We start from the raw sequence: 24546 nt of genomic DNA on the forward strand, positions 1-24546 counted from the left end.
TTTTGCACAAGACCAGCCGAAAGTCACCATCCACGGCTTCCTGGCCATACCATGGCCCAAAAACGTCGTTTTGAAGCACGGATCCTCATGCTTTTTGCATTGGGCCAACCCAAACTCACTGTCAGATCACATATCATAGCCAGGGGCACAGCCTACACCACAAAAAACTCAGATCCACGCCTGCCTGGCCATACCGTGGCCCAAAAACGTGGTTCCGAAGCCCTAACCCCTAACCCTAACCCAACTCTAACCCCTGACCCTGACCCTAACCCTACCCCTGACCCTAAACCCTAACCCAACCCCAACACCCCCTAACCCTAACCCTAAACCCTAAACCTTCCCAGACTTTTCTTCCAACCATTTATTATTACTGTTTATCAAACTTGGCCACCCTCACCTCTCCTGCAGCCCTGGAAGGAAAAAACAGACACATGGCATGCATTTCTTTTTAACACGTGTTTATTCTCCAGGTTGGCTCTGCCCCACGGGGCTTACAGTCTACAGCAGAATCTACACAGAATGGGGGGGCGAGTTCTGGGGGAGGGAAGAAGGGGCAGGTCCTTGTTCGTATCGAGAGAGAGGGCCGAGGGGAACGAAAGCTGCTCTGCATGGCCGTCTCTGCAGGGATGTTGCGGGGAAACGGGCTCCTTTTGCACCCAGATCTCTAGAGGGGATAAATTTGGGTCTGGACTGTACCACTTCAGGTCCCCCGGAGGGGGAGGTAAAGGGACACCCAATGACCCACATTCTGATTTATTTATTTTGGGGTGGGAGGGATATGCTGATTTTGCTCAAGTCAGTCTCCCCTACTCCAAAAAGGTTCTCTCCCACAATCCCAAAGACAACACAGGCCCCCGTCAAGAGTCTCCCAGAGCATGTGCAGAGTCTGCGGCCCAGGACCTTAGGGTTGCTTTTGATGCAATTCCTGCCTTGCGGGGGATTGGACTAGATGACCCTCAGGGACCCCTCCCAATTCTACACTTCTATCATTTCACAGCACTCAAGTGAGGAGGGGCAGGGACTGCCAGAAAGGGGGGCTTTTGCTATGCACAGATCTGGCGCCCTCCTTAAAATCAGAGCTGTGAATCTGCAGGATGCGAAGCCAAGCAGACCCCTGACCCCAAAAAGGAAGGGGAAGGGGGCTTCCAACAAGGGATCGGGGGGGGGCAAGACTGGGCAGCGAAAGAGGAGGGACCCAGGAGTCCGGGGGCCCACAATCCACTTCACCCTTTCAACGGGATCCGGAGACAGGCAACAAACCAAGCCGGGAGCTGGGTTGCCCAAAGTCCGTTACTGCAGAAAGAAGAGAAATCCGTGAGATACTGACCCAATTTGGAGAGGAAACATTAGCTGGCTGGGGGTTGCAATTGCAGGAATTGCTCCACAAGAACCCTGCGAAGTAGGCAGAGTGGATCCTGCCCCCCGGCCCCCCTGAGAGCTTCATCATGGCCAGGGACTGGGGATTCAAACCCAGATCTCTCTGCCAGGGCCTAGTCTGGCCCTCTCACCACTGCACCGCACTGCCTCTCAGCGAGTGGCACAGAGATATATTTTTTTAAAGAATAGAAAAATGAGGAATCAAGAGAACTTGGCAGTCTTGGGAGCATCTTGGACACTGACCTCGGATTTGGGCTTCTCCAATTTGGGTTTTTCTTCAGAAGCTGAAAAGGAGGAAAATGAAGCAGGGAAAGGTGAATGACCAGAAAACCCAACAAAATGGACAGGAATACTTGAAAGCATGCAGAAAGCTAAAACGGAAATCAACATTTCTGAGCCCCTGGGCAGGGATGTTTTTAGCAGGCGACCAAAGAGAGTCTGGCCAAGGCGCGTGGTTGGTATCAAGAGGCAGGGAGTTCCAAAGAGCCTTAGAGCCGGGAGGGACCCTGAGGGTCATCTAGTCCAACCCCCCCCGCAAGGCAGGAATCTTGAACCCACAACCCTGAAATCAAGAGTCTCAGGCTCTCCCAGCTGAGCTTCTTGTACTGGCAACTGTGGGAAAGGGGAGTCAATTGGCCAGTGCCAGTTCCGCCAGTCAAAGGGGTCAGGTGGTGGTGGAGAGATTTCTCAACTGCTTTTACTGTCAATGTTTGCATAGTCTTAATAGATTCTGAATTGTCTCCCCCAGGAAAATATTTCTATTTTTCATTATAATACTTAGACTTGAGGGAGGCTGGGTTATTTGTTTTGGTTCTCATTTTTATTATGTACGTTGTTGTCAGAGCTGCCCGAGGTGTCAGCTCACAAAGGACCAACGCCGCTTCGTTGTTAAGTACGAAAGTCTTTATTGAAGTTCAGTTTCACTTCCAGAGCCGCAGCGTGCAGCTCTACGTCTCAAACTCTAGATCGCTGATGCTCCGTCTGAATCTCCTCCCCCCAGACACCAGTTTAAGACTCTAGCCTTGCTCCACCTCTTCCTCTGTTCTTTCCGCCTCTGGTTCCGCCTGTCCGTCGGGGTCTCGCCCTTTCTAGACTCTTCTGACGCTGAATCCCCTGAGCCTTCCCCCTCCCTCCGGCGGGCTTTAGGAGCTGGTTCCCCATCCGGGTCCCCTGCTGTCCCCCGCGCCTGTACATTTGAACTTGGCGCGCGCGCCCAGCCAGCAACTTTCCTCCTGACCGTTTCACTGCTGCTGTCACTGCTTCCCCCTTCGGGGAGGCTAGCTGCAACTGACCTCCCCTCCGTTCCCCCACTCTCCGATGGAGGCGTGGTCAGCCCTGACTCATCTTCTCTCCCCGCTGGAGGAGACGCTGGTCCTGACACATGTGACTCTTCCCCCCCACTACGCTCTGGTGGGGAAACTGGTCCTGATCCCCCGCTGCTGCTTTGGGGTTCCCCGCTGGCTCCTTGTTTCTGGTGTGTCCCCCCTGGGACCCCCCTTGCCCTGACCATCGGCGCCCCCTTCTGGGAATCTTCTGATTCGCTGGAGAAGCTCATGGAATCTCTCGGGTCACTGTCATACTCCCCTACGCTGCCCTTGGATTCTTCCCCTTCGCTCTCCATTTCCTCTCTCCCCTGTGCTCCTGCTCCCGAGCCCCTGACAGTTGTGTTTTCATCGTGCATTTTTATGCCGCAAACTGCCCGGAGATCCAGAAAAGGAGGGTGCTGTGCACATTTATAGAATCCTAGAATTGTAGAATCCGAAGGGACCAGAGGGTCATCTAACCCAACCCCTGCAAGGCAGGAATCTCAACTAAAGTATCCCCCAGAAATATTGACCAAATGGTAAATAGGACCATATCGATAACAAAAATATAGTACAGAAGGGGTGGGTGGGAACAACCTTACCCCATCGGAAGAAGGACCGCAAGACCCCCAGGAGCACAATGGCGACCAGGAACAAGCCGATGGCGTCCTCCAGGGAGGGGCCCAGGGACCCTGGGTGGGGGGAGAAGGGGCAGAGGCAGAAGGGGGGCGTCAGCGAGGGAGAAGGGGGGCAACGTCAGGCCCCCACCCTGCCTTGGCCACCCACTGCAGGTCCCAAAGCTGCACCTTTGCCCCACCCCCCATATCCTCCACCCCATGCCCGACTTGATCAGTGCCAATTCACAGAATCCTAGTTGGGAGGGCACCACGGCGGTCATCTAGCCCAACCCCCTTCAAAGGAGGAATCCCAGCTAAATCACGCAGGACGGACGACCCCCCCAACCTCCCCCAGTCAGGAATCGCACCTGCAGCCGGTCTTCTGGGGCTTGCTACCCAGCCCCAGGGGACCCCGGCACAGACCCCCAAGTGCAGACCCACACCTGCCACATGTAGCACGACCGCCTTCTTGACCCCCGCCTCGCCCAGCCCGGCGTGGCCCACATGGCAGACGTAGGAGACCCCGTGGTCCTCGGTCGGGACGGGCAGCAGGTGGGCGAAGCTGGTGAAGCTGAAGGTGCCGTCGGGAGCCTGGCGGTGCCCCGAGTCCCTGATGTCCAGGAAGGCGTCCTGGGGGGCGCCGGACCCCCTCCGCTTCCAGTTGACCGAGGCACCCAGAGGGAAGAAGCCGGAGACCTCGCAGGCCAGCTGGGGCCGGGCACCGGGAGGCACCGAGAGTGTCGTGGGGCGCAGCGTCACCTGGGGGGGCTCTGCAGGGCGAGAGGGGGAGAGGGAGTGAGCAGAGCGCCCCCTGCTGACAACCAGGAGTGCTGCAGGCTCCCAGCTGCTGGGAGGGGAGAGGGGGGCTTTTGGATTCGAATCCTGAGGAAGACAGGGTCCCCGGTGGCTTGATCAAGTGGCCAGACGCTTCTTAAGGAGCCTCCCAGTCCAGGGGCAGTCTCTCTGGATCGCTTGGTTCTTAGAAGCCTAGAATTGCAGAAGTGAAAGGGACCCGCAAGGGTCATCTAGACCAACCCCTTCCAGGCAGGGATCTCAGGGCAATTTGGCCACTGTGAGGTTTAAGCACTCCCCTATGTTCTTTTGGAGCCTCCAGGCCCAGGAGCAGTCTATCTGGATCCCTAGGTCCTGGCCGGCATTTGGAGAATACAAGATGCTGGCTCCATGGGGGTCCCTTTGGGCAGTGGACCCCCCCTTTCCCCTTCCCTCCGCCCACCCTGCGATGGAGACCCCCCACTGGTCGCTCACTCACCCACCACCTTGAACTCGAGCGCCTGCTGGGCGTGCAGGTGGGGCAGGTAGACGGTGCAGATGTAGGTGCCCTCATGGCGGACGGCCACGCTCCGCAGGCGCAGGGAGGCGCCGCCGCCCTCGGCGTCCAGCAGCAGCTCGGCCCCCTCCTCAGCCACCGACACCCCCCGCGTGGCTCCGTCGAAGGCCAGCACCACCTTCCCAGCCCCCCGGAACTGATGGCGCCACTCCACCGAGAAGGCCGAGGCCGGCGCCGAGAAGCCGCAGTGCAGGACTGCCGGGCGCCCGAGGCGGGACTCCAGGCGCGGCGTCCGCGTGAAGACCGACAGCACCGCTGCGCAAGGAGGGAGGAGGGCGAGGTGAGCGGGAGAGATCCCCAGCGGTCAGCTAGACCAACCCCCGGTGCAAGGGAGGAATCCCATAAGGGAACAACCCAAGCCCAGCCTGCAAAAACAACAAACCCAGGGCCGTGTTTAGCAGATGCGGCGCCAGGCTGCAAATGTCCGCACAGCACCCCCAAATTACCACTGATAATGTTGGGGTGGCCGTAGCTGCGCACTGCCAGCCATTGTGGGGGGGCGCAACTCTCCCCCATGCCAATGCAGGAGAGCGATCCCCCGAGAGGCCAGCGCCCTGACGCGACGCATCACTAAGCCCTATGGGAAATACGGCTCCGAACAAACCCACAATCTATTTGATTTATTCATTTAATTTAGTGGTTCTCAAATTTAGGGGAGACCCCCATAAACTCTCTCCCCTCCAGCCAGTGCCCTAAAAAAGGAATGGTTTGGAACAACTGTTTGCACGACCCAGTAAGATGAAAGCAAGATTTGAAAGAGCAACAATTAGTTGCCAAATGACTCAAAATCCACTTCAAACTACTCCAAGTAGTTCAACCCAGCAGATGCATTTGATCCAGGGATTTCCGCTTTCCAATTGGCCCACAGTGCCCCCCACCCCCCATGAGGGTGTAACCAATGACTTTGGACACTCCTAATTTAAATAACTGCATCTCTGCCCCACCTTCTCCTCCCAGGGGCTCAAGGCGGGCTCCCTCCCCTTCCTCTGCCATTCCCCCGCGCTGACCCTGCCAGGTAGGCCTGCCTGAGAAGCACCAACTGGCCCTCGGTCCCTCTCCCCCAGGCTGCTGGCGCAGGGCTCTAACCGCTAGGCCGTGCTGCTCCTGTTCACCAGGTGGTACCTGCGGTGGTGGTGACGCTGCTGACCCCATCCTGCTGCTTCCAAGGCGGGGCCTCTTCGGTGTGCAGGACGCTGCTGACCCCGAACTCGGCGTCGGGGGCCTGGATGCTGGCGATGAGCCACTTGCCCCTCTCCAGGGCTCGGGGGCAGCCCCCTCCGCCCGCCAGCCCCTCGGCCCAGGCGACGTGGGACTCTTGCGGCGCGTAAGCGTTGATCTCGCAGGAGGATTCAGCCTCGCTGGCATCCCAACTCAGCCAGGGCGGGGGGGTGGCCGAGGCCTGACCGCCCCACAGGGCCCCAGAGGGGTCTGCCAGGGGAACAAAGCGGGGGGAGGTGAACCAGTGTCTGGGGGGGATGACAAGCCTTGTCTCTCCACTGCCGGACCCCCCCAACCTACATCGCTGGGGGTTGGAGTGGATGACCCTTGGGGTTCCCAACTCCACCGTTCTGTGTCAGCCAGTTCAGTTCAACTTGCAAAATCACAGAATTGGAAGGGACCCCCGAGGGTCATCTAGTCCAACCCCTGTGATGCAGGAATCTCAGCGAAAACAAGATGCCCTCTAAGGAGGATTTGTTTTGTCTATTTAATGGGATTTAAATGCCAGTTAATAAACTAAAAGAATCAAGCAGTTTTGTACCTCTGAAAAGTGGAAATGTTGAGGTTGGAAAACAATATATCCATAATAAGCATAAATAAATTAAATTAATCCACAACAATAGGAGTCCTGAGTTCTTGAGATGATTTCTTTTGTCCATTTACTGTATTTATTTTTCCCAATTGGAACTATAAAATGGTGATTTTCTTGAGTCAAAATGAGAGTAACCCTGAACAATTTTTAGAAAAAAAGCACTGTACCTATATACCAGAGAAGCATGTATGGAACTGTAGTTGTTTGCATATATAGTGATATATTGTAATATACCTTCCCCCCTTTTTATTTCTTTGTTCTCCATTCACTTTTTCTTTCCCTTTTTATTATTCAAGTATTCTCAGTTTACATTGGGTGTGGGTGTGTGGTTGAACCCGGAGCCAGGCCTCTTGGCCCTCATCATAACTTCGCTTTATTCCTATCCGTGGGTCTCTCCTCCCAGTCAAAGTCCGCTGGGGGCTCCCCGGGGCCTCGTGGGCCTCTGGCACCCAGCACAGTTATTGCAAATGATTTTAACCCCTAAGAGTTTAAAATGGATAACATGGATAATAGATATAGAAATAAGGAAGCTGCCAAAGGCCAACCATGTTTGGGCCTGTGATGGACAGCAGAGCCAGGCCAGTCAGCGGATTTAGTCCCTCAGAAATCCCCCCCGGGGGGGGCTGGAGCCTTCCTCTGATTGGCTCCTAAGACAGTGGGGGGCGGAGCCAGCCCTTTTGGCGGGAAAAGGCGAGGAGGCTTTTCTGAGGGATGGTCTGAGGGGGGAGCTTGGAGGGGAAGGTGGGGAGGAGAGGAAGAGGAGTCAGGCGGGAGTTCAAGGGGAGAAGCTGGGGGGAGGGAAGGGAGACCCCCAAGAAGGAGGGCTGAGGGGACCCCCTGGGTGTGGGGGGCGAACTGAGAGGGGGGAGCGGAGAGAAAGGGCCCCTCGCTGAGGAACCCCCCAAGTCCAGCATTTGACCACCATGTCTAGAAAGCGGAACATCGGCCTGAGAAGAGACTTCTGCGTTAAATGCCCTGACAGCCTCCAAGTTGAGGCAAAAAGTTGACTTCTGCCTGAAAGAACCCGTCTCCGGACCCCACCTTTTCCTCGGTAAATAGAACTTTTCTTCTGCCCTGGACTCTAAATCCCCAAGTTTCCCCTCACACAAGAGAGGCTGTGGTCAATGGCAGAAATTCAGTGAATTGGCGTAATGTGAGGCGGATCCGCTATATTTAATTGGGGGTCGTTAGCAGGGACATAATGCCTCTTTATTAATTGGAGGCTTGAGGGGGGATCTGCTACAGGGCCGTTAGAAAATGATCATAAAGAGTTGTAGAGTTGGGATGCATTTATACCAAATATAGTGGGCTAAGAATCAATATCTATGTTTTGGGATAATAATATCACCTAGACATTAGATAAGTATATATGGAATTGGAATTCTTAACTCTTATAGTGATATAGTGTATTATTATAATTATTATTACACTGGTACCTCGGGTTACATACGCTTCAGGTTACACTCTGCTAACCCAGATATAGTGCTTCAGGTTAAGAACTTTGCTTCAGGATGAGAACAGAAATCGTGCTCCGGCGGCACAGCAGCAGCAGGAGGCCCCATTAGCTAAAGTGGTGCTTCAGGTTAAGAACAGTTTCAGGTTAGGAACGGACCTCCGGAACGAAATAAGTACTTAACCCGAGGTACCACTGTATTATTACTTAGTGTTGTTCAATCACACTGATGTTTTAAAAAGAAAAAAATGTTTAAAAATAAAAAAGTAAACAACTGTAGGTTGGACCCTGAGGGACATCTAGTCTCACCCCCCTGACATTTGGCCTTCCAGCCTCTGTTTGGAAAACCTCCAAGGAAAGCAACTCTGTCCCTGGAGGTTTAAAGACGGAGATTGGGGAAGGAGTGTTTGCTGACACTGAAGATCCAGAGAATCATGTAAGTTTCCCAGCCTCAGTTGTGGCGCCTGTGAAATGGGTCTCCCAGTGAGGCTGAATTTAGAGGAGGTGCTTCAAGTCCCTCCAGGTGAATGAGAAGCAGGGATGGGACCCAGGGGACAGGTGGGGGTGTCCTATGGGGGGTCTCCATACCCAGGACCTGGAAGGCCAGGCCAGCCTCCACCTCCGGGGGCAACTCGGACTCCAGGGCAGATTCTTCCAGGCGTCTCCCGGGTGGGGGCAGGAACAAGATGGCGGGGCGCTGCTTGGGGGCGCTGGACATGCCTGAGCCTCCGCCCCCAGCCTCCTCCAGGAACCAGCAGCCCCGCTTGGCCACCGGAGGCGAGGATCTGCCGAAGGACGCTCCTGCGAGGAGAGGAGGAAGAAGAAGGGGGTGGACTAGATGCCCCTGGGGGCCCCAAAGCAGCCGCAGCATCTGGGTCCCCCCTAGCCCAGCCTCCAAGCCCAGTCTGGGTAGACTGCCTCTGGGCCTGGAGGCTCCACCGGAAGAGCGCTGCTGGAGTGGAAGAGCAAGGTAGACTGGCTCTGTCCAGGGAGGCTCCATTGGGACGCGGCGGGGAAGAAAGCAGAGCCCAAGGGGGCGCCAGCGAAGATGCCCCCGAGGGGGGCCGCAGGGCAGAAGCAGCGGGGCAACAACGGGGCCGGATTCGGGACTCTGCCAGGAAACCGAAAGCGAAAGCGGAGGGACTATCCCGGGCCAAATCCCCCCCCCGCCCCGCTTTGCGACAGGCAGAAATCCCACCGGAGAAGCTTCCCCCGCCAGCCCCTTCCTGCACCCGCTGAGTTTCTGCCTTGCAGTGGGAGGAAATCCGACCACGGGGGCGAGGGACGCCTCCTCCTCCGCCCCCCCCCCGGAGGGAACCCAGGCGTCCGGCCCAGAGCTCTCCTCCTCCCGCGCCCTGCGAGGGGGGGACCCAGGCGTCCGGCCTCGACCTACCCAGCAGCAGCAGCAGCAGCGGCAGCCCCTTGGCGCGGAGCGGAGCGGGTTGGGCAGCCATGAGGCTTCGCAGGGAGAGAGCAAGGAGAGGCGACGAGCTGCGATGGCGGAGACTCACTCCGCGCTTCCCCTTTCGATTTCGGAGCCCCGGAAGGAGGGCGGGGCAGGAGGGAGGGGGAAGCTCAACATCAAAAAACGAAGATCATGGCCACTGGTCCCATCACCTCCTGGCAAATAGAAGGAGAAGCAATGGAGGCAGTGAGAGATTTTACTTTCTTGGGCTCCATGATCACTGCAGATGGTGACAGCAGTCACGAAATCAAAAGACGCCTGCTCCTTGGGGAAAAGGCGATGGCAAACCTAGACAGCATCTTAAAAAGCAGAGACATCACCTTGCCAACAAAGGTCCGTATAGTAAAAGCTATGGTTTTCCCAGTAGTGATGTATGGAAGTGAGAGCTGGACCATAAAGAAGGCTGATCGTCGAAGAATTGATGCTTTTGAATTATGGTGCTGGAGGAGACTCTTGAGAGTCCCATGGACTGCAAGAAGATCAAACCTCTCCATTCTGAAGGAAATCAGCCCTGAGTGCTCACTGGAAGGACAGATCCTGAAGCTGAGGCTCCAATACTTTGGCCACCTCATAAGAAGAGAAGACTCCCTGGAAAAGACCCTGATGTTGGGAAAGATGGAGGGCACAAGGAGAAGGGGACAACAGAGGACGAGATGGTGGGACAGTGTTCTCGAAGAGACCAGCATGAGTTTGACCAAACTGCGGGAGGCAGTGGAAGACAGGAGTGCCTGGCGTGCTCTGGTCCATGGGGTCCCAAAGAGTCGGACACGACTAAACGACTAAACAACAACAACAATTTATACCCCACCCGCACATCTGGGGGCAGGGCACGAGGCTGCTGTCTAGATGGCCTCTGAGCCGCGAATCACAGAGAATTCTGCACATGCTCTGGACCATCCGGATTCTGGGAGGGAGAGAGAGCGGCCTGCTGGCTGCACTCAGCTTGCAAAGGGTTAAATTGAACAGAGCTGGAGTCCTAGAGAGGACAGGAAGCAGAGACAGCAGGCGACAGATCCTTTTCTGGCATCTCTTGTCTCCTCTGCGTGCTGCCTCTGTTTCCCTCCTGGGAAGAGTCCGGTGAGTCTCCTCTCTCTTCCCCCTTGGGGTGCCTGGGGGAGAAGAAGAAGAAGAAGAAGAAGAAGAAGAGTTTGGATTTTGATATCCCGCCTTTCACTCCCTTTAAGGAGTCTCAAAGCGGCTAACATTCTCCTTTCCCTTCCTCCCCCACAACAAACACTCTGTGAGGTGAGTGGGGCTGAGAGACTTCAAAGAAGTGTGACTGGCCCAAGGTCACCCAGCAGCTGCATGTGGAGGAGCAGAGACGCGAACTCGGTTCCCCAGATTACGAGACTACCGCTCTTAACCACTACCCAGAAGGGGGTCCCAGGGCTGCAGGGGGGTGTTCTGCTTCTGAATGGCAGGGGGAGACCCCCAAGTCTGGGAGCAGAGGGTCCTGCTGCCCCCCATTCCTCTCTGCCAAGTCTGGTGGGGATGGCCAGAATTCCCCTTGAAATGGGGGAGCCCCTGCCAGGCCATCCTTTCCCCCTGCCAGATCCTCCTCCAGATCAGCTCAGGTCTCGAGGGAAGCCTCTCTGGGCAGGGGCCATGAATCAGCCATTGAAGAATGTTATGAATAACATACTGAATAAAGGAACATTACCAATTACCAGTCTTTTAGAAAGAAGCATATATTACAATAATTCCAAAACAAGGTGCTGATCCATTTATGGTGAAAAATTATAGGCTAATTTCGTTATTAAATAATGATTATAAACTTTTTGCTAACATTTTAGCAAATAGGTTAAAAGAAATGATGAAAGAAGTAATTCATGAAGATCAAGCAGGCTTCCTTCCTGGTTGACATATGAAAGACAATGTAAGAAATGTTGTTGTTTAGTCGTTTAGTCGTGTCCGACTCTTCGTGACCCCATGGACCAGAGCACGCCAGGCACTTCTGTCTTCCACTGCCTCCCGCAGTTTGGTCAAACTCATGTTTGTAGCTTCGAAGACACTATCCAACCATCTCGTTTTGTTTTTTATAATAAATTTTTATTGGTTTTACAACATATATTAACACACAAAAACTAACGATTCACAACATAACACATTAACAAACAAACATATAAACACGTATAATTTCATAACCTTTTTTTCTTAAACCTTATTTCAACGACTTCCCCATACCTCCCTTTTCTGCATCCCTGTTTTAAACTTTTTCAGCAACCCCTAATTTTAATTACTTATGATTCAATTTCTTTAATCCTTTTTCTCTTACCCAATCGTTTATCGTTGCAATTCTGTTTTACATTACCCATGACATTTTAGCACTCATTAATTTTACAACAGTTCTTAAGATAAACTTTAAATTTCTTCCAGTCTTCTTCCACCGTCTCTTTCCCTTGGTCACGGATTCTGCCAGTCATCTCGGCCAGTCCCATATAGTCAATCACCTTCGTCTGCCACTCTTCCAGCGTGGGTAGTTCTTGTGTCTTCCAATACTTTGCTAAAAGAACTCTTGCTGCTGTTGTAGCATACATAAAAAACGTCCTATCTTTCCTTGACACCAATTGGCCTACCATGCCCAGGAGGAAGGCCTCTGGTTTCTTGTGAAAAGTACACTTAAGTACCTTCTTAATTTCATTATAGATCATTTCCCAGAAGGCCTTGATCCTTGGGCACGTCCACCAAAGGTGGTAGAAAGTACCTTCAGTTTCCTTACATTTCCAGCATTTATTATTGGGCGTATGATAGATTTTTGCAAGCTTGACTGGGGTCATGTACCACCTAAAAATCATTTTCGTAATGTTCTCTCTTAAGGCATTACATGCCGTAAACTTTATACCGGTAGTCCATAACTGTTCCCAGTCAGCAAACATAATGTCATGACCAATGTCTTGTGCCCATTTAATCATAGCTGATTTAACCGTCTCATCCTGTGTATTCCATTTCAACAGCAAGTTATACATTCTTGACAGATTCTTAGTATTGGGTTCCAAAAGCTCTGTTTCTAATTTTGACCTCTCCACCTGGAAGCCAATTTTCCTGTCCTGTTTGAAAAGACACTATCCAACCATCTCGTCCTCTGTCATCCCCTTCTCCTTGTGCCCTCCATCTTTCCCAACATCAGGGTCTTTTCCAGGGAGTCTTCTCTTCTCATGAGGTGGCCAAAGTATTGGAGCCTCAGCTTCACGATCTGTCCTTCCAGTGAGCACTCAGGGCTGATTTCCTTCAGAATGGAGAGGTTTGATCTTCTTGCAGTCCATGGGACTCTCAAGAGTCTCCTCCAGCACCATAATTCAAAAGCATCAATTCTTCGACGATCAGCCTTCTTTATGGTCCAGCTCTCACTTCCATACATCACTACTGGGAAAACCATAGCTTTTACTATACGGACCTTTGTTGGCAAGGTGATGTCTCTGCTTTTTAAGATGCTGTCTAGGTTGGTCATTGCTTTCCTCCCAAGGAGCAGGCGTCTTTTAATTTCGTGGCTGCTGTCACCATCTGCAGTGATCATGGAGCCCAAGAAAGTAAAATCTCTCACTGCCTCCATTGCTTCTCCTTCTATTTGCCAGGAGGTGATGGGACCAGTGGCCATGATCTTCGTTTTTTTGATGTTGAGCTTCAGACCATATTTTGCGCTCTCCTCTTTTACCCTCAATAAAAGGTTCTTTAATTCCTCCTCATTTCTTACATATATGTAAGAAATATGGTAGGCCTAATAGAATATTTGGAGACCTGGAATGACAAGCAAGCAGCTTTAATATTTATAGATGCATAAAAGGCCTTTGACAATATTTCATGGAACTTTATGAAAAAGAATTTAGAGATGATGGACTTTGGTCAACCTTTCCATATGGGACTGGGAGCTATTTATAACAACAGCAACAATTTATTTATATCCCGCCCCAATTCGGATGGTCCGCCCCCGCCACTTAATGGATCCAAATGGTTTCCAGAGAGTGGTAGGGGATGCTTTATCCCATGTTGATGGCCTTTCAGCTGATTCCCTGGTGGCCCGCTGGAATGTGGAGTTAACCAGGGCTATTGACTGTTTGGCTCCGAAGCGCCCTCTCCGATTGCATGGAGCCCGGACAGCCCCGTGGTTTTCCACGGATCTGAGGGCAATGAAACAATCGTTGAGATGGCTAGAGCGCCGGTGGCGGATAACTCATTCCGAATCTGACCGGACACAGGTTAGAGCTCAACGTCGAGCCTCCCAAGTGGCGATAGCGACGGCGAAGAAGAATTTCTTCACCGCCTCTATTGCATCTGCAGAAAACAGCAGCAGGAGACTTTTTCAGGTGGTTCACAATTTAGCGGAACCACCTGCAACATCGGGGCCCAGTACGGGCCACATGTTCTCCTGCAATGTAAAAAAAATCCTTCTAGTAGCACCTTAGAGACCAACTGCAATTGGTCTTACAGGATAAATAAAGCAAGGGGTGAAATGGCTAAAAATAGCTTTATCATGTATAATGAGATAAGAATCCAATATCTCAATGTCAGACGTTAACAGTCATCAACAGGTTTACCACACCTATCAGCCAATCACCCATTCCCACCACCCTTCTGAGTAATACCCCTCCCCACCCTCTCACTATATATAAGGGTCTGGTGACTTCTGTTTCAGTGTAGCTGAAGAAGTGTGCATGCACACGAAAGCTCATACCAATAGCAAACTTGGCTGGTCTCTAAGGTGCTACTGGAAGGAATTTTTTTATCTTGTTTCAACTACGGCAGACCAACACAAAAAGTAGTTTTACTTACGAGCAGGCAGAGCACAGTGTGATCCCTGAAGGCAAGCTTAAAGCTTAAAGTTACAAATGTACAAACAGGTTTACCCCATATGGAAGATGACCTGGGGACTGCTGTGGCAGCTAGCAGTCCAGTCCAGGTGATGCAGGAAGGTCAAAAAGGAGAGAAGTAGAAGGTAGCAGCATGACTTGGCCTTTTACCAGGTCTGGAAGGGTCACGCCCACCTACTAGTCACATGCAAGGAAGGATGCTCCAGGCCAGGAGGAACAGGAAGTTTCAACTGGCTGGACCAAACATTCCCTTGCATGCCCACTCTAGCAAAACAAGGAATATTGTACATGACTGCTCCCAGTGGATTATATCCCACAAATTGGACATTTACCCTGGACTTTAAAAAAACTGAAAGAGTTATTGGGGATGTTCCCATGGTCAGAAATACTCAGAGAGAAGGGAGTCCAAGAAGGAAGGGGATTTATTTAAGGTGAACTCTTGAAGGCCCAAATGCAGACAATATCAACAAGAAAGAAAAGTGGGAGGCATCTAAGGAAACCGATGTGGCTGCATAAGGAGCTTACAGATGAGCTGAGAGTTAAGAAGAGCATGTATAAGAAATGGAAGGAAGGGGAAATCACAAAGGAGGAGTAGACACGAGTAGCCAGCGGTTGCAGGGTGAAGGTCAGGTTGGCTAAAGCTCAGAATGAGCTCAGGCTTGCAAAAGAGGTTAAAAATTATAGGAAAGGTTTCTTTTACTATGTCCAAAGTAAAAGGAAGAACAAGGAAGTGGTAGGTCCTCAAGGAAGTGGTAGGAGAAGAAGGGGGTATGCTATTGGGTGACAAAGAGAAGGCAGAACTGTTCAACACCTATTGTCTTCATCCAAAAGGAAAGTGATGCCCAACCTGGTGATAATCAAATGATGTAAGGAGGGAACTGCAGCCCAAGTTAGAAAATGAGGTAACAAGAAATGAATTCAGATCTCCAGGGCCTGATGGGCTGCATCCAAGGGTACTAAAGGAGCTTGAGGATGTAATCTCAGAGCCTTTGTCTGTGATCTTTGAGAATTCTTGGAGAACAGGTGAGGTCCCTACAGACTGGAGGCGGAAAAGGATCTAGTAGCACATCTAGGCCACCAGCCCAAGTTGATCTAATGGAAATGAGATTCTGACTAAACAATAGGGAAAACATTCTGATGGTAAGAGACAGTGGAAAGGAACTACCTTGGAAACTGCTTAAAACACCATCTCTGCTTAAAAGCTCTTTCATTGGCAGAGCTTGAGATCCAACAAATACGAGGGAAGTTGAAGTCTCCCACGAGTACTGTATCCCTCCTTTTGAATGTTTGGGAATCTGCTCTAGGAAGGCATCATCCAAGTCTTCCGTCTGGCTTGGCAATCTATAACGGACACCCACTGTGAAGCCACTGCTGTTTCTCCTACAATTTTTATCCCTATACTCTCAATCTGCTTTCCATGCTCCCGGTCATGGGTTTCTTCACAAGTGTACACCAGTGGTACCTCAAGTTACAGACGCTTCAGATTACAGACGCTTCAGGTTACAGACTCCGCTAACCCTTGGGTTAAGTACCTTGGGTTAAGAACTTTGCTTCAGGATGAGAACAGAAATTGTGTGGTGGCAGCAGCGGGAGGCTGCTGGTACCTCAGGTTAAGAACAGTTTCAGGATAAGAATGGAGCTCCAGAACGAATTACCGTATTTTTTGCTCTATAGGACGCACTTTTCCCCCTCTAAAAATGAAGGGGAAATGTGTGTGCGTCCTATGGAGCGAATGCAGGCTTTCGCTGAAGCCTGGAGAGTGAGAGGGGTCGGTGTGCACTGACCCCTCTCGCTCTCCAGGCTTCAGGAAGCTATCCGCAAGCCTTCGGAGCGCAGCGGGAGTTCCCGCCGGGCTCCGAAGGCTTGCGGATAGCAGCCTGCAGCCTGGGGAGCACAGCACTGCGCTCCCCGGGCTTCGGGCAGCTATCTGCAGCGCTTGCCACCGCTCCCGGACCTGTTCTGGGGGCTGCGGTCGGGGGAAGCTCGGGCTGCCCCCGCCCCAGACCCGCGGCTAAAAACGAAGCCGCGCGCAGCCTCTCCCGGCTGGAGAGGTTGTACGTGGCTAAAGAGGAAGCCAAGACAGCCAGCGGGATGGATCCCGCTGGCTGTCTTGGCTTCTTTGCTCTTTGGGGCTGGGGGAGGGAAATAAAAATGTTTTTCTTTATTCCCCCCCAAAAAAACTAGGTTCGCCCTATGGTCCAGTGCGCCCTATAGAGCGAAAAATATGGTAAGTTCTTAACCCGAGGTACCACTGTACTACTCCCTTCCAGTTTGGTCTGTTCCTTTTGAACAGGCTGTACCCCTCAGTTTTCACGTTCCAGTCATGAGTCTCATTGTTAGGGAATCATTCTGCCAGAAACAGAGGAGGTTCCAGAAAATTCATTTACATATGGGAGTGGCACTCTAAGCATGCATGGCTCTGGCTGGTGGTGCCAATAAGAAAGAGGAACTATCAGTTTCGTTTTTTGCAGAAGGCAAATGTCTACCCAACGAGTGCTGCCTGTAAATTCTGCTTTGCTGGGACTGCTGATGGACGCCGTTGCTGGAGAGAAAGAGAGACTTTTAACTCAAAGCGTGCCATTAAAGCTGTTTGCTTTCAGAGTCTGTGAGTGATTCATCTCTAAGAATAACTTCAGTTACTGTTCACTGTTTCCGAGGAAAAACTCTTCTAAACAATTGAAAGCATGTTACTGAGGTGCCTTCACACAAGTATCTACGAGCAGAGAAAGTGTAACGAACCTTTAATATTCATCCCAGCAGGTTTCAGTGATGCCTTCTGAGTCATCTTTGCCACCCTGTAGTGGAAGCTCCAATTTGTCTTGCTGAACTGAAACCATGAGTCGCTCCCTCCAGCTGCTTCCTTCTTGTACAGTCATACCTCAGGTTGAAGTTGCTTCAGGTTGAGCGTTTTCAGGTTGCGCTCCGCGGCAACCCAGAAGTAACAGAACACGTTACTTCCGGGTTTTGCCGCTCACGCATGCGCAGACGCTCAAAATGACATCACACACATTCGCAGAAGCGGCGAATCATGACCCGTGCACACGCAGACGCGGGTTGCGTTTGCTTCAGGATGCGAACGGGGCTCCGGAACAGATCCCGTTTGCACCCAGAGATACCACTGTAGTTTCTTGCCCTTTATCGGGTTTCTGGAGCATCGCCTCAGTTTCCTGTGCATCAATGAGGCTACCATCCCCAGTACCAGGTGTTCTTCTGTCTTCTGCAATATCATCTCCTTCCCCCTCAAGATCTAGTTTAAAGCTCTCCTCATCAGGTTTGCGAGACTCCGCAAATGTTCTTGTCACTGGCCTAGTCATATGGAACTCCCTGCCACTGGAGATTCAGCAGACGCCTTCTGGGCTGACTTTTAAAACGCCTCCCAAAGACTGTTCAACGCAGGCAATACATGGTCTTGGGAGGTTTTTAATTTCTCTCTTTTTTTCACTCATTACAATTTTATGTTTGGGTTTTGTGTTCTTACATTGCTGTAAACCACTTTAGGATAAAGCGGCATATAAATATTTTTATAAACCAAATGATTGTCAGACAATGCGACTAGAAGTGTGTTTTTTTGCTCCAAGCGAGACCTGCCATGAAGAACACCCCCCCCCCAGGATGGGCCTGCTCCTTGTGGGCCTCTGGGATACCTGACCCCCCCCCCCGCCTCTGGTTCTGCTGCTGATGGCACTGGATGTTCTAGCAGGCAGTGAGAGAAGCAACACGCGATGCAGAAAGGTATCTAGCTGAAACACAGAAAACCAGTTTTAGCACCAGAACTGAGTGCACCCTCATCTTATTTTATTTTAAATAAATCTTCATGCCCTGGGCAGCTTCCGCCTCCTGCAGACTTCCAAACAAACCTTTCTCCTTTTTTGACATCTATGCTGCTCCTGCTCAGAACGGGGAGGTTGAAGAAACAGCAGGGCCCTGAATTTCTCCACCCGCCATAAACCCCCCACCATGGAATAATTAAGTCTTTTCAGGCTTTTCCTGTACTGTCCAGCCATACCTAAAGGTAAAGGGACCCCTGACCGTTAGGTCCAGTTGTGGACAACTCTGGGGTTGCGGCGCTCATCTCGCTTTATTGGCCGAGGGAGCCGGCGTGCAGCTTCCGGGTCATGTGGCCAGCAGGACTAAGCGGCTTCTGGCGAACCAGAGCAGCGCATGGAAATGCCGTTTGCCTTCCCGCCGGAGTGGTACCTATTTATCTACTTGCACTTTGATGTGCAACTGCTAGGTTGGTAGGAGCTGGGAACTCGCCCCGTTGCAGGGATTCGAACCGCCGACCTTCTGATCGGCAAGCCCTAGGCTCTGTGGTTTAAACCACAGTGCCACCCGCATCCCACACCAGACATTCCTAGGCCGCCATAAAAAGCCAGGTCGCAGAGGGGCGACATAGGAGATCCCAAATAAACAGCAAGAAGAACTTTCTGACAGTGGAAGCGATTCCTTGGGAAGGAGGAGGGTTCTCATGGCATCGGAGAGTTGTAAAGGACTCCCAAGGGCCATCCAGGCCAACCCCCCGCAATGAAAGCCCAGGTACCTGGGGGTGGGGTGTGCAACCAACACAAAGACCCACACTTTCACTGCCACCTCCAGGGAACAATGGCGGCCAGAACCCAGGGCTCCTTGGCACCATTCAAGGTGTTGCTTTTGACCTGCTTTTTAGACTCACGGAGCTGGAAGGGACTCCAAGGGTCATCTAGTCCAACTGCCTGCAAGGCAAAAAGCCTCTCCTGGGGAGGCGCCTTCCTCAACTGTGTCCGCCTTTGGATGGTGAAAGTGAGCCGCCCCCAGCAAGAGAAGCCCTCCAGGGACAGAGGCGGCCAGGGAGCAGTCCAGGGGCGACTGGTTTCTTCTGCCTGCATTTCCCTCTAGAACCTGCCGGCGACATCTGAAAAGGCCGAATGCCGGAAGACACAGGGCAGATGTGTGTCAACCATGGGACTGGCTCCCACAAGAGACTGGGATGGCCACCAATTAGGCAAATTAACGGAGGATCGGGGCCACCCCCCCCCAATGGCTCATTTCTCCGTCTGTGGCCAGGAGCTCTGGGTCTGAAGGGTAGCTTCTAGCTGGGGAGAGGGTTGCGGCAGTCTGGCGCTGCTCTGGGGCTCCTTCCCTTTGGGGCACGTGCTTCGCCGCAATGCGAGCAGGATGCTGACCCAGAGGAGCCACTGGCCTGATCCAGCTGCAGGGGTCCTCTGTGCCTCTGAAGCTTTGGCATTCCTCAAAAAGACGCCCCCTGCTGGAAGGGGCTCCTTTGTGATTGTTGCGTTATATTGTTGGGAATCTTCTCCTTGGGTCTGAACCTCATTTCGTGGGAGAGGGTCCTCTCCCGTGGTTTTTGTGTCCTTGTATTTTTCACTTCTCTCTCTCTCTCTCTCTCTTTATGTAATAAATTAAGCTAAACTTTCAAAAGAAAAGGGAAAAAAGACCTGTCCAGCCTCTTCCTGCCCCGTCTCCAGGATCTCTGCTCCCTACCAATCTCCACTCCACAACTTTAATAGCACAAACAGCTTTGGGGCTGCCTGTACAGGGAAGTTTTCAACGTGTGATGTTTGGTTCTGCTTTCATCTCTCTTGGAAGCCGCCCAGAGTGGATGGGGCAACCCAGCCAGATGGGCGGGGTATACAGAATAAAATAATAAACATAGTTAGTATTATTTCTACATCCAGTCTGTTTCCCCCTCTGCAGTTCTGGGAAGCTTTCGAAGTTAGCATAGTATCACAGAGTCAGAAGGGACCATCAGGGTCATGCAGCCCAGCCCAGCCCAAGAATCCTTTTTTGACCAACATGGGACTCGAACCCATGATCCCGAGAGCAAGAATCTCCTGCTCTACTGACTGAGTTATCCCAGCTTATGAACGGGGGGGGGGGGGTGAGAAGCCACCCTAGACAAAGTCAAGGCCATTGGGTCTGGCGAACCCAGGGCTGCTGACACTGGCTGGCAGCAGCTCTGCTGGATTTTGGACCTGGGGCCTGGAGATGCTGGGGACTGAGCGTCTGCTGCCACACTACGGTCCTGCGGTTCCCACTGAGACGGCACCTCTCCTTCCTGTCCTTCTGCACACAGCTGTGGGGCATGTGGGGCACCTGCAGCCTGCCGGCTCTTCTGGGAAAAGGGCCCTGGAGACCCCCTGAAATGTTGTGATTCCCTGGCTGCCTGCTGCCCTCCCTGCAGCCCCAGGTGCCAGACCCCTGGGCCGGCAGCAGGAGGGCCGGGAGGAACCCGAGGAGCTCCTCTTCCCACCACCAAGCCCTTCCCCAGCCAAACCACTCCTGCCCAGGGCCTCTCAGAAGCAGCTCATTATTACGTGGGGAAATCAAAGGACCAGGGCTGGACAGGACCCTCAAGGCTCTTCTAGTCCAGCCCTCTGAAATGCAGGAATCAAAAACAGCACAGGGAGCTCTGGCCAGAGTCCGGGGGGAAGACCACGTCAGGCTGTGGAAAGGAGGGAGCAGTGCCACGCATCCGCCACTGGCACAGCCCCCCAGCCCCGCCCCACCAACTGAGGGCAGACAGTGGGGGAGGGTTGCAGTCAGATGCGCTTTGGGGCATAGCGAGGTGAGGGGCACAGGGCCGTGGTGTAGGCCGACAAGCAAAATGGATGTGACAGAGGAAGAGGAAGAGCAGGGCGAGGCCACAATGGAGCCTCCACATCCAGAGCCAGTCCACCGGAAGACCAGGGAGGGCAGCAGCCGGGGAGGCCTCTCTCGGCCCCCCGTCTCCCCCCTGGAGCCGTTGGAGGGGCTGAACGAGAGCAGCTTCCCGCGTCCTCATCCAGCAGCCAGTTTGTGTGAATGGTGAGATTTTAATGTCGATTTTAAAATTGTGCATTGACTTGGGTTTTAAATGGTGTCCAGACAGAGGCAGAGAAGTGGGGGGTGCGCAGACTCCCCCCCAAAAGAAGGTGGGGCAAGAAGAGGAGGCCTGTACGAGGCCCCACAGCTTACATGCCTGGGGGGGGGGGGAGCAGCCAGGTGCCAGTTGACTGTCCAGGAAGGGGAGAGCCCTCTTGACGGAGGCCCCCCTCCCCAGCACCTGGGGCTTAGCCCTTCGCTCCCTGCCTTTCATGCCAGCCTGATCCCCAAAGTGGCGGGGCTGGCGAAGGGGGGTCTTTGGGCGTGTCTATGCCATCGCCCCCCAGCACAGGGTGAGGTGCCCTGCCCACCACATGTACTCTGGCTCCCTGACCCCCAAACCCGCCTCTGTGCCCCCAAGAGGGTCCACAGGGATTCCCATCCCTCCATCCATCTCTGGGTGGGCCTCTCCCCCCTGCTTCTACTTGTAGGTCCAGCAAGCAGTGGCCCATCCCTGCCCCTTGCAGATCTCCTTGTGCTTGAGGAAGCAGCTCTGGACGCGGAACTTGCGCCCGCAGTCCTCGCAGGCGTACAGGTTGCCGTCGTGCGTCTTCATGTGCTCGGTCAGGTGGTGCTTGAGCTTGAACTTCTTGTTGCAGACGGAGCAGCCAAAGGGGCGCAGGCTGAAGGTCAGCATGATGTGGCGGTCCCGCTTGGGCTTGACCGCAAAGCGCTTCCCGCACAGGCAGCCAAACTTCTTGCCGTCGGGCGCAGACATCAGCTTGACGGGCGCGTGAACCACCTGCCCGTGCACGGCGTGCGCCAGGATCTCGTTGCCGTGGAGGTCCACGGGCTTCCACGAGCTCTCGGGGAAGGCCACCGAGTCCGCCTTTGCCGAGAAGCCGCCGCCGGGGCCGCTGGACGAGGATGCCGCCGGGGCACCAGGGAGCAGGTAGCTGACCTCGCCGCTCTCCTGGATCTCGGCCGGGCACAGCCCTGACACGGCCAGCGGCCTGCCCAGAGACTTGAAGAAGCCAGCCTCCGACAGGCACGAGCTGCTGCCGGCCCCGCCCAGCACCGAGGCCGAGGCGGCCGCCTCCTCGGCGTCAAAGCGCTCCTGCTTGATGTAGAAGACCTTGGGGGCCTCGTGCGCCGAGGCAAAGGGCGGCTCCTTGGCTCGGCTCTCCTCGGCCTTCGCCGGCCCGTCGGTGGAGCCGCTGCAGATCTGCGCCTGCTGCTCCTCCTCCTCCTCGTCCTCCTCCTCCTCCTCGTCAGGCGGCACGCGGATCTTTAGGACCTCGCCGTCGGGGCAGGTGCGCCGCCGCCACCCAGGAGCCTCAGCTTCGGCCTCGTCCCTGGAGCCAAAGTAGTTGCTGCTGCTGGGTGACTGGCTCTCGCTGGCGCGGCTGGACCAAGGCCGGCAGGCACCGCCCTCCAGCTCCTTGAGGATGCCTGAGCACTGGTCTACCACCTGCCACATCTGGAGCCCACTGGCCACCAGGAGGTGGCTGGGCAGGGCCTCCAGGAGCAGCTTGAGGCGCCCCGAGTAGATGAGCTGCAGGAGGTTCTCGAAGGCGTCTGGCTCGATGACGCCGGGCAGCACGATGCAGTTGGTGTCGTGCAGGAGCAGCTTGTCATGGAAGTAGGGCGAGGAGGCGGCCAGGACGCTCTTGTGCGCCTGGAAGATGCGGCCCTGGACGTGGATGGCGATGTCGCAGAACTTGCCCTCCAGGCGGTGCTTGTTGAGCGACTCCAGCAGGACGGCGGCGTAGTGAGGGAACTCAATCTGCACGCTGCGCGTCTCGGGCTCCATGGCCACGGGGAAACGGGCGCCGCTGCAAGGAGGAGAGAGAGGGTGAGGGGCCAAGGGGGGAGGAGAGAGCACAGGGGGCTCCGCAGGCCAGGCAGCCACCTGCCGGGGGGGAAGGGAACCCAAGGGTCATCTAGCCGAACCCCCTGAAATTGCAGATTTGTCCAATCTGCAACCCAGAGATTAGGGGCCACAAGAGGCTTGCTTTATGAACTGTTTTGCAGGGGGCTGGGTTCCTTTCCAAACCTTTCTATCTCCTCTGCTGCTGCCTTCTCTCAGAAGCCTGGGCAGCTGCCCACCAGGGATTCCTGATGATACAAGGTGTTGGGATAAAAAACCATAAAACAACATTGTGATGCCCCCGTTTGGGAACGCTCCCTTCTTTAGGTGGCCACAGGCAGCCACAAGTTTGGTCAGGAGTTCCCTGTTTGATCATATTTCTCTTTCGGAGGCTTCTGGCTGGACAAATTTTGGAACCTCCTTGAGTCTGTTTCATTTTCTAGTGCTGATTTGTGGGTTCATTTGTCTCTTTTACAGCACTGCTGCTGCTATTTCACGGTGCTCCTAATTGTGTTCTGTGATTTGCAACAATGTGATTTGTTTATTTCTGTTAAAGTAAGCTGCTTTGAGCTTTCAAGAAACAAAAAATGGCATATCGGCACATTCAATAATTTACACACAGAGAGAGGAATTGGGAGGGACCTTCAGGGTCATCTTTTAAAATATTTTACTGTAAGCCGCCCAGAGTGGCTGGGGCAACCATGTCAGATAAGTAATAAAATTGTTATTATCTTGTCCAGCCCCCTAGATAACCTTCAGGGTCCCTTCTGACCCTCCATTTCTGCGTTCCTCAGCTGCTGCTGCTGCCTGGCCTCAGGTGAAGCTCCAGGATCTCTCCAGCCACTGAAGCAGGAAGGGGCAGGAGGAGAACCACCCAGACTAAGTCCAGAATAGAATAGGGGGAGGGGTCTTCTTTTGCTGTTTACTTATTTACTTGTTTTCATCTTGTATATTATTATGTGAACCACCCGGAGATCTTACAACAAAGGGCAGTATATACATCTAAATAATAATTCATTTATTAATGTATTTATTCTAATTCAGGAGTGTACGCACGACAATGGAGGCGTTCGACAACCGAGGTGCCACTGTAATAATATTAATAACAAAAGCACCTTGCCTATCAGAGACGGAGGCGCCTTTGGGGCTGTTGTGTCTCTGCTCGCGGAGTCTTTGCTTCTCTCTTCTCGCCCCATATTTCAAGGGGAATCTCTGCGACTTAATGTGCCTATATGCTCCCCCCCCCTCCTTTTTTGCATTTCCACTATTTACTGTTACCGTGAAATTGGGCAGCGCATAGACCTTCAGCCAGCAGGCGACTTCGGAGGCAATTATGCGAGTTCATATCTGCGCAGGTGGGGGGCAGTCTCCCCCCCCCATACAGTCCTCCCTCCAGTCCGGAGGCCATTCTCTTTATTGATTGGCTGCGCGCCCCGCCCCCCGCCCGCTCTCCGGAGCGCCCTGGGCTCAGCGGCCGGCACTCTGCGCGTGCTCAGGGGCGCCCTCGCTCCGGCCCCTCCCCCTGGGAGGACGACGCGGCGCGCCAAGGGGCGGGGCCAGAGGCTCCCGAGGCTCCTCCCCCCGCCGCCTCCCCGCCGCCGCCTCACCTCGGCCGCCGTTGCCGCCTCTTCCCTTCCTTCCGCCTTCCTTCCTTCCTTCCGCCCGACGGAAGCGGCTGAGCCGGAGCGAGAGACGC

At 53.6% G+C, this 24546-nt stretch overlaps 2 protein-coding genes and 1 long non-coding RNA gene across 5 annotated transcripts; 1 reads left to right on the forward strand and 2 right to left on the reverse strand.

Moving 5' to 3' along the window:
• Positions 1–441: 441 nt before the first annotated feature.
• LOC310757147 (tapasin-like) lies at positions 442–9478 on the reverse strand. Its single transcript, XM_083602350.1, has 8 exons — positions 9303–9478; positions 8498–8710; positions 5769–6074; positions 4569–4901; positions 3742–4068; positions 3284–3373; positions 1621–1661; positions 442–1293 (listed from the first exon to the last, which is right to left on the reverse strand). The coding sequence occupies exons 1-8, from the start codon at positions 9361–9363 to the stop codon at positions 1291–1293; spliced, it is 1374 nt and encodes a 457-aa protein (XP_083458476.1). The 5' UTR covers positions 9364–9478; the 3' UTR covers positions 442–1290.
• Positions 6084–6972, forward strand: LOC310757392. Its single transcript, XR_014545145.1, has 2 exons — positions 6084–6216; positions 6373–6972. It is a non-coding gene; the product is annotated as an uncharacterized lncRNA (long non-coding RNA).
• An 8248-nt stretch (positions 9479–17726) lies between the features above and the next one.
• Positions 17727–24546, reverse strand: ZBTB9 (zinc finger and BTB domain containing 9). Of its 3 annotated transcripts, XM_083601999.1 has the most exons (3): positions 24458–24546; positions 23037–23098; positions 17727–22815 (listed from the first exon to the last, which is right to left on the reverse strand). In XM_083601999.1, exon 3 carries the CDS (start codon positions 22791–22793, stop codon positions 21462–21464), a length of 1332 nt encoding a protein of 443 aa, XP_083458125.1. In that variant the 5' UTR covers positions 22794–22815; positions 23037–23098; positions 24458–24546; the 3' UTR covers positions 17727–21461. The 3 variants fall into 3 exon arrangements, with proteins under 3 accessions (XP_083458125.1, XP_083458123.1, XP_083458124.1); XM_083601997.1 differs by having other exon boundaries at positions 17727–23098; XM_083601998.1 differs by lacking the exon at positions 23037–23098 and having other exon boundaries at positions 24458–24529.

The sequence above is a fragment of the Podarcis filfolensis genome (genome assembly GCF_964270895.1).
Source record: "Podarcis filfolensis genome assembly, chromosome: 2".
NCBI lineage: Eukaryota > Metazoa > Chordata > Lepidosauria > Squamata > Lacertidae > Podarcis > Podarcis filfolensis.

What these genes read in the sequence shown, in the direction of transcription:
- LOC310757147 (XM_083602350.1), bottom strand. Translation starts at nt 9,363, where the DNA reads ATGGCTGCCCAACCCGCTCCGCTCCGCGCCAAGGGGCTGCCGCTGCTG. An exon ending in CAGCGTCACCACCACCGCAG is followed by an intron (nt 4,902 to 5,768) that starts GTACCACCTGGT and finishes CTCCTTGCGCAG; the next exon opens with CGGTGCTGTCGGTCTTCACG. An exon ending in GCTCGAGTTCAAGGTGGTGG is followed by an intron (nt 4,069 to 4,568) that starts GTGAGTGAGCGA and finishes CTCGCCCTGCAG; the next exon opens with AGCCCCCCCAGGTGACGCTG.
- ZBTB9 (XM_083601999.1), bottom strand. Translation starts at nt 22,793, where the DNA reads ATGGAGCCCGAGACGCGCAGCGTGCAGATTGAGTTCCCTCACTACGCC.